Here is a 9,171-nt window from a genome sequence, read left to right on the forward strand (position 1 = left end):
CAGGGGGAGAAAACAAAACAAAAAAAAAACACTGAAGAACTGAAGACACTAAGAAAAACTGAGGTAGAATAAAAAGGTCAGTAGGAGTCTAAAATGGCACAACCAATTAAGAAAAAGGCAGTTTCTGTAAAACTAAACATACACCTACCCCATGACCATATCTATCTATCTTCTCCAGGGCGCAGTGGCTCACACGTCTAATCCCAGCACTTTGGGAGGCCGAGGTGGGTGGATCACCTGAGGTCAGGAGTTCAAGAGAAACCTGACCAACATGGCAAAACCCCGTCTCTACTAAAAATACAAAAATTAGCTGGGTGTGGTGGTGGGCACCTGTAATCCCAGCTACTTGGGAGGCTGAGGCAGGAGAATTGCTTGAACCCGGGAGGCAGAGGTTGCACTGAGCTAAGATCCTGCCACTGCACTCCACCCTGGGCAAGAAGAGAGAGACTCGATCTCAAAAAATATATATATAATAATAATTTTATATATATATATATATATATATATATATATCTTCCCAAAAGAAATGAAAACATGTATTTCCTTTTTCCTCCTTTTTCTTTTTTCTTAAATAAAGACAAGGTTTCACCACGTTGGTCAGGCTGGTCTCGAACTCCCGACCTCAGATGATCCGCCCGCCTTGGCCTCCAAAGTGCTTGGATTACAGGCGTGAGCCACCACACCCGGCTGAAAACATGTATTTCCAAAAAGACTTATCCAAGAATCTTTATGGTAGCTCTATACATAATAGCCAAAACTGGAAACAGTTCAAACATCCATCAACAGGTGAAAACAGTGTGATATACTTGTATAATGGAATACTATCCAGTGATAGAAAATAACAAATCACTGGCCAGGCGTGGTGGCTCACGCCTGTAATCCAAGCACTTTGGAGGCCAAGGCTGGCGGACCACCTGAGGTCGGGAGTTCGAGACCAGCCTGACCAACGTGGTGAAACCCCATCTTTAAAAAAAAAAAAAAAAAGAAAGAAAAAGAAAATAACAAATCACTGAATCACCCAACATTATGCTGAGCAAAAGAAGCCAGATGCAAAGTGTGTAATTGTATGATTTCATTTATATAAGATTCAAGAACAGGCAAAACACATATCCTAAGCAAACACAGGAACAGAAAACCAAATACCACATATCCTCACGTATAAGAGTCAAACACTGAAGACACATGGACACAAAGAAGCAAACAAGGACACCAGGGCCTACTGGAGGGGGCAGGGTGGGAGGAAGATGAGGATCAAAAAACTACCTATTGGGGCTGAGTGTTGTGGCTCACGCCTGTAATCCCAGCACTTTAGGAGGCTGAAGTGGGCAGATGAGGTCAGGAGTTCAAGACACGCCTGGCCAACATGGTAAAACCCCATCTCTACTGAAAAAACAAAAATTAGCCAGACATGGTGGCACATGCCTGTAATTCCAACTACCTGAGAGGCTGAGGTAGGAGAATTGCTTGCACCTTGTTGCCTGGGCAACAGAGCGAGACTGTCTCAAAAAAAGAAACAAACAAACAAAAAAAAACACTACATTTTGGGTACTACGCTTATCACCTAGGTGACGAAATAACCTGTACATCAAACTCCCATGACATGCAATTTACCTATATTATAATAAACCTGCACACATACCCCTGAACCTAAAGTTAAAAAAAAAAAAAAAAAAGAAACCACACACCAAAAAGAAACAGGCAAAACAAATCAATCAGCAATTGCCTGGAGCTGAGAAAGCCTGACCACAAAGGGCCACAAGAGGACTTCTTGGGATAATCCGGGTGGTGCTTACACTGGTATATGCATTGTCAAAAGTGATCAAACTGACTGGGTGCAGTGGCTCCATCTCAAAAAAAAAAAAAAAAAAAAAAAAAAACTGATCAAACTGTTCACCTTAAAAAGGGGCATTTGGCCAGGCACAGTGGCTCAACCCTATAATCCTAGACTTTGGGAGGCTGAGATGGGAAGACTGAGCCTAGGAGTTTGAGACCATACTAGGCAACATGGCGAGGCCCTGTCTCTACAAAATATAAAAAAATTAGCCAGGCATGGTGGTGCATGTGTGTGGTCCCAGCTACTCAGGAGGCTGAGTGGGGAGGATTGCTTGAACCCAGAAAGTTGAGGCTACAAGTGAGCCATGATAGTACAGCACTCCAGCCTGGGCAACAGGGCAAAAACCATGTCTCGGGGTGGGGGCGGGGGAAGGCATTTGATTGGATATAAATTATACTTCAATCAAGTTTATTAAAGAATAAAAAGATGGAGCTAGAAGGAAACCAAGTCAGGCTTCATGTCACAAGGTTCAATACAGTTTTTTAGAAAAAGAAAGGGAGAGTTGGTTGGGGGCAGTGGTTCACGCCTGTAATCCCAGCACTTTAGGAGGCCATGCCTGGTCAACATGGTGAAACCCCGTCTCTACTAAAAATACAAAAATTAGCCAGCGGTGGTGGCTCATGCCTGTAATCCCAGCTACTAGGAGGCTGAGGCAGGAGAACTGCTTGAACCCAGGAGGCGGAGGTTGCAGTGAGCCAAGGAGGTCTTGTCATTGCACTTTAGCCTGGGTGACAAGAGCAAAACTCCATCTCACCAGCCCCCCCAACAACAAAAAAAAAGAAGGCGGCAATTACAGACTTGGCCGAACCTCCTAGCAGTCAAATGGCAAGAAGCACAATCAACATCCACAACGCAGAACATGCCAGCTGCCGAGGAGACACAATGGGCCCTGAGGTCTGAGACACACATCCCCTTCCATCCACCAAGTCCTCAGAATTAAGTCCCCCAGAATGCTCTGAGAAGAGACAATGAGGACAATCAGAGGATCTATCCTTCTTTCACTGGCTCCTCCTCTTCATCCCCTCTGACAGGACATCAGGAAGACACTCCAGGCTCAGCGTCTCTGGCCAGCCCCCAGCTACCATCAGTCCTCTCCTCCCCATGGCACTCACCTCCTCGTGGGTCCATTTGACCTTGCACTTGCTATCCCTCTGCTCCGGCACATCTGAATCTGTGTCCTGGTAGTGCAGCTCATCCAACTCCTCGCTATGGAGAAAGCAGGCCAAAAGGTCAAGGATGGTGTGTCCATATATTTTACACAATGGAGAACATGTGGGCAGCTGCCAGCCTACCCTAGGGAAAGTCTGGGGGAGAGGCTTTTACTTTTTCTTCTTTTTAAGACATAGGCACTTCTGCCTCAACTCTTTTTATTTTCAGACAGGGTCTTACTCTGTCACTGGGCTGAAGATCAGTATGGCATGATCACAGTCTTAACTCCTGGACTCAAATAATCCTCCCACCTCAGCCTCCCAAGTAGCTAGGACTACAGGCGCATGCCACTACACCCAGCTAATGTTTGCATTTTTTTGCAGACATGGGGTCTCACCATGTTGCCCAGAGTGGTCTCGAACTCTCCCACCTTGGGAGTAACTAAAGAAAAACAAATGGGCATAGTTACCTCCCATTTGTTATTTTTCTTGAGACAGACTGGATTTGTCACCCAGGCTGGAATGCAGTGGCATAATCATAGCCCACTGCAGACTCCAACTCCTAGGCTCACACAATCCTCCCATCTTGGCCTTCCAAAGTGCTGGCATTACAAGCCTAAGCCACCATGACTGGCCAAGTTGCTTCTTGTTCTTGGATTTTTTTCTTTTTTTTGTAATGACAGAGTCTCACTATGTTGCCCAGACTGGTCTTGAACTCCTGGGCTCAAGTGATCCTCCTGCCTCAGCCTCCCAAGCAACTGGGATTACAGGTGTGCACCACCATATCCAGCTTATGTCCATTTTTGCAAATCCCTTTTCAATCCTTGCCTACACACAGGCATAATTAATGGAAAGAAAAATCAGTGTACTGTCCAGGCACAGTGGCTCACGCCTGTAATCTCAGCACTTTGGGAGGCTAAGGTGAGAGCATAAGGTCAGCAGTTCGAGACCAGCCTGGCCAACACACTGAAGCCCCATCTCTACTATACAGGCGCCTATCCTCAATAACAGGTGTCATACATGATAATAAATAAATAAATAAATAAATAAAGGCACCTATAATCCCAGAGGCTTGGGAGGCTGATGCAGGAGAATCACTTGAACCCGGGAGATGGAGGTTGCAGTGAGCTGAGATGGCACCACTGCACTCCAGCTCAGGAGACAGTGCAAGACTCTGTCTCAAAAAAAAGAAAAGAAAAGAAGGAAAGAAAGGAAGGAAAGAAAAGAAGGAAGGAAGGAAGGAAGGAAGGAAGGAAGGAAGAAAGGAAGGAAGGGAAAAGAAACAAAGAAAGAAGGATAGATCAGTGTACAGTATATTCTAACATGGTTTTGGGGAAAAAAAAAAAAAAAAAAAAACAAGTACAAGTTGCTTTGAAGCCTGGGTGTTTTTATTCTACAAGGGAATTTTCTAAGTTGCTCCAAAAAGGCCTTGTATTTACCCAGTTTAATAGTTACAAAAATGGAAATCACACGTTCCACATCCAGAGATGTCAGGTACATGAGGAAGGTTAGTAACCTTTCCCCAACTCAACAACAGAACCTGCATCAGATCATCTTGGTCTGCTAAGTTGCTAGGCCATGCATTTGTAAACTGGAAGAAGCTTACAGGTTTCCAAACAAGGCAAGTCTAGGTCTCATGACCAGATGAAAGGCGTTTACTGTGCCATCCACGTTACCTTCTCCTTGTTCTCCAGAGCTCACCATTCCTTCCTAGAGTCACTCCTACACTTCCACAGCACATGGAAAAACTTCCTGCTTCGGGTCCTTACACACTGCAACTGCCTAACTCCGCTACATCCTCTACAAAGGTCATCTCTACCTCTGTATCCCAAGGCTTATCACCAAAAGGCCTTAAGAAATGTTTGCCCAGCAACTGAATACACCACAAATGAATGAAAAAATGTGCAAAGCTGCTGCCTAGTAGTCGATAAGAAATACTAATTAATTTTTTTAGGCCAGGCATGTCCCGTTTTCAAAAGAAAAAATTTTTCAGGAATAGAAAAGGAAGGGATGGTGTCTACAGCCAGCAATACATCAGTCATAGAAGGCTCTGGAATTCATTCCTGACCCAGTTCATGGGTCCACCACCATTGCCATATAGAAGGCAAAAATCCAGAAGATACTAATAACAGAAGGAAGCTGACTTTAAAAACAACTGCCCCCAGACTGCTCGTGACAGAAACCATTTTTGCTTCTCCAGCATCCAGCACAAACAAGGCCTGGCTTCTAGCAGAAGCTCAGCAAATACTCTTTCAAAGATGAGAAGGGTGTCTGCGTGTACACTTTCTGGTGCTCCAATGCTGTTTATTTTTGAGACAGAGTCTAATTTTTGTATTTTTAGTAGAGATGGTGTTTCACTATGTTGGTCAGGCTGGTCTCAAACCCTTGGCCTCAAGTAAGCCACCATGCCCAGCCTCCCAGGCTGTTTGATACAGTCAGCATCTCAGATAGCTGGGACTTTTCTGTGAGATGATCTACTTTACCACATGTGCTGGCCACCGACTTCACCCACATTCTCATTACCCCACTTAACAGATGCAGAAATTGAGGCTCAGAGGGGTCAGGCCACCTGCCAAGTTCATTGAGCCAGGCTCTGAACCATCCTATCTCCACACATCTGCAAACCCTCATATCCTAATACTGGCTGGAAAAGCAGAGGCCAGTTAGTGGTGGCAACCACATTTTGGTCCAACATAGCCTACCTTTTTGCCCTTCAATGTGCTGGGCTCTGCTCCAGGACAGGGGTGAGTCAGAGGCTAAGCAGGAAGTGGGGCACTAGGGCAGAGAAGACTTACAGCAAGTGGCCAGGAAATGGGCTGAGGGCTATGGAGCTGCCATCCTTCACATGGGAGGGGTTCCTCCACTGAGCCCCTCAGGGGAGAAGTAGCTGAGGACCTAGGGGTGATCTAGGGGCAGTCACTCCTGGAATAACACTTCCTGAATAAAAAATCAGGATGTGGCCAGGCAAGATGGCTCACACCTATAATCCCAGCACTATGGGAGTCCAAGGGAGAAGAATCCCTGAGGCCCGCCTGGGTAACATAGTGAGACATCCCACCCGTCTCTACAAAAAATAAAACAGGCCAGGAGTGGTGACTCCTACCTGTAATCCCAGCACTTTGGGAGGACAAGGCAGGCAGATCGTGAGGTCAGGAGTTCATGAGACCAGCCTGACCAACGTGGTGAAACCCCGTCTCTACTAAAAATACAAAAATTAGCCGGGCGTGGTGACGAATGCCTGTAGTCCCAGCTACTCGGGAGGCTGAGGCAGGAGAATCACTTGAACCCCAGAAGCTGAGGTTGCAGTGAGGCAAGATAGTGCCACTGCACTCCAATCTGGGCGACAGAGCGAGACTCCATCTCAAAAAATAAATAAATAAAATACAAATAAATAAAACAAGTAGCCAGTTGTGGTGGCATTTTCCCATAATCCCAGCTACCCAGCCTATCCCAGCTGGCTGAGGTGGGAAGATCACTTGAACCCGGGAGGGTTGAGGTTGCAGTGAGCTATGATTGTACCGCTACACCCGCTACACTCTAACCTGGGCTGCAGAGCGAGACCCTGCCTCAAAAAAAAAAAAAAAAAAGAAAAGAAATCAGAGCAGGATCTGATAGGTGCCTGAACAGAAAACTCTTCCTGGACACTGGCACTGCCCTGGGAAAGTGGGGCCCGAGGAACACAGTCCCTGTGCCAGGCGCCCCAACCGCCACTCAGATCCCTATCCTCAGCCTGAAATGGCAAAAATCTAGAGAGGTGGAAGGCCTCATCTTTAGATGAAGCTATCATCTGAAGAGGGACGGAAGGTTATCTGAGCGGCAGGGACCTAGGCAGGGAAGAGGTCAGGACTCCACAGTCCTGTCTCCCAGGCAGGCTGAAAAGCCTGGAGCTCAGGCCCCAGGCACACAGGTGTAAGACAGGGATCTGGAGCCACAGACCCGGCTCCGGGATCCGGGCTCCGCTCTGCCACTTAAGTCTCTGGGGAAATAAGTAAAATGGAGACCGCAGTTCCTGCCTTTGCCCCAGGGACTCTCTCTCCCTAGCACCTTCAACCCCAGCTGCCCAAAACTCCTCATGGGAACAGGAAGAGAGGTCTCAAACTGAACCCAGCTAGGGCGCGGAACCGAGGTGGGAGAGACAAAGAGCCCCCAACTCAGCACCCCCCTCACAGTCGGGGGGAGAGGGCTTGGGGGTTCTGTGCACCCCGGAATGCTGAGGAGCAAAGCCCACCAGCCAAGCTGACCTAAAACTAGGCTGGAACGACAAGTGCCTCCCAGGCTCGGCCTGCCACTGGCTGGGCCTTGGAGACTCCCTCTCTCTCCCAGGGATCGCCTCCCTCCCAGGCGAAGGCCCTGCCAGCTGACACTGGCCGGTCCACCCCCATCCCGCAATTAGGCGGGAGACAAAATGACATCATACAGGGCTTGGCCCGGATCCCAGGAGACCCGCCCGTCCCAGCTCGGAGGCCCAGCAGGCTCGGGGAGCCGCGAGGGACCCCCAAGAACCCTCCACCTTTGCGCGCGCCCCCTGCCTCAGAGGGCCCAGGACGCAGCATTCTCGCGGAAACAACCCCCTCACTGCCAACACACACACACACGGACGCCCAGATCGAAGGGAGTCTGGGGAGGGTGGGGGAGTGGGGGAGGGTGGGGGAGTGGGGGAGGGGTGGATTAAAGAAAAGGGGAGGGGCCCTCGGCCCTCCCGGCACGTCTCACCCGCGCGTCCGCCGAGACATCCCCCCCGGCCCGGACCGCGCCGCGCTCGCCTGCCCGCTGGCTGAGCCCGGAGCGGGAGCCGGGCCGGGGTCAAGACCCAGGCTGCTCCGGCCGCTCCGGGCCCCGGGCCGCGCTCGACGTCGTCAGCGTGTCCGCAGGTCCCGCGCTCTCCGCTCGCAGGAACTGCAGCCGCCGCCGGCGCGGGCTGAAGCACTTTTCTATCTCCCGCCAAGCGCGTCGGCGCCGCCCGGGCCTGGCGCGCGAGCGGCGGGGCGGGGCCTGCGGGAGGGGCGGAGCCGGCGGGGCGGGGAGGGACGGGGCTTGCTGGGAGGCACCTGCCCAGACCCTCTAGGGCTGGCTGTGGGACAGCGGCCGCGGCCGCTACTCCGGAGTCGCAAAGCGGACACCAGAGGACTGCTCAGATGTCAGTCTGGGGTGCCCAGGAGTAGCCCACATAGCGAAGACCTTGGAAGGGGAGTGAGGCGCGAGCATGGGAAAGCCAGCCAGGGAAAGCGCCAGGGCGGAATCCCCCACGCTAGTCCTAGCCACTTCTGCGTCCCTGCAGCCCCACCCTAAAGCGGCTCATCGCCCCTACCTGGACCAGTCTGTGCCTCTCCCTGCTTCCTCTCCTGCCTCCGAGAGACCCTCCTTAATACACTTTTTCTTTTTGAGGCGGAGTCTCGCTCTGTCGGCCAGGCTGGAGTGCAATGGCACGCTCGGCTCACCGCAACCTCCGCCTCCCGGGTTCAAGCAATTCTCTTGCCTCAGCCTCCCAAGTAGATGGGATTACAGGTGTGCACCACCACGCCCGACTAATTTTGTATTTTTAAGTAGAGACAGGGTTTCACCATGTTGGTCAGGCTGATCTTGAACCCCCGATCTCCTGATCCGCCCGCCTCAGCCTCCCGAAGTGCTGGGATTACAGGCATGAGCTACGGCTTGTTGTTTATTTTTTTAGAGGCACGGTCTTGCTCTGTCGCCCGGGCTGGAGTGCAGTTTTGCGATCATAGCTCACTGCAGACTCCACTACCGAGGCTCGAGCGATCCTCCCACCTCAGCTTCCCAAGTAGCTGAGAGCAGACACTCGCCACCACGACTGGCTAATTTTTTTTTAATAGAGACGGGGGTCTTGCAATGTTGCCTAGACTGGTTTGAAAACTCCTGGGCTCAAGCAATTCTACCACTTCATCCTCCCAATATGCTGGGATTCCAGGGGCGAGCCCCGGGCAAGAATGACTCTCCCTAAATGCAAAACTGACTTTACCTTTCCAAAATTTAAAATCCGTCCTCCTCGGGCCAGGCGCGGTGGCTCAAGCCTGTAATCCCAGCACTTTGGGAGGCCGAAGCGGGTGGATCACGAGGTCAAGAGATCGAGACCATCCTGGTCAACACGGTGAAACCCCGTCTCTACTAAAACTACAAAAAAAGTTAGCTGGGCATGGTGGCACGTGCCTGTAATCCCAGCTACTCAGGAGG

At 50.4% G+C, this 9,171-nt stretch overlaps 1 protein-coding gene across 1 annotated transcript in view; it reads right to left on the reverse strand.

The window, feature by feature from the left end:
• MYBL2 (MYB proto-oncogene like 2) overlaps positions 1–7,977 on the reverse strand; it is a 52,160-nt gene extending 44,183 nt beyond the window's left edge. Inside the window, exons 1-2 of the mRNA XM_017542202.2 lie at positions 7,696–7,977; positions 2,947–3,040 (exon numbers count right to left, since the gene is read on the reverse strand). Of these exons, the coding sequence (XP_017397691.1) occupies positions 2,947–3,040; positions 7,696–7,715 (114 nt within the window). The 5' untranslated portion in view covers positions 7,716–7,977. The remainder of the gene's footprint in view (positions 1–2,946; positions 3,041–7,695) is intronic.
• Positions 7,978–9,171: the final 1,194 nt, after the last annotated feature.

This window comes from Cebus imitator, unplaced genomic scaffold (assembly GCF_001604975.1).
Source record: "Cebus imitator isolate Cc_AM_T3 unplaced genomic scaffold, Cebus_imitator-1.0 Scaffold141, whole genome shotgun sequence".
NCBI lineage: Eukaryota > Metazoa > Chordata > Mammalia > Primates > Cebidae > Cebus > Cebus imitator.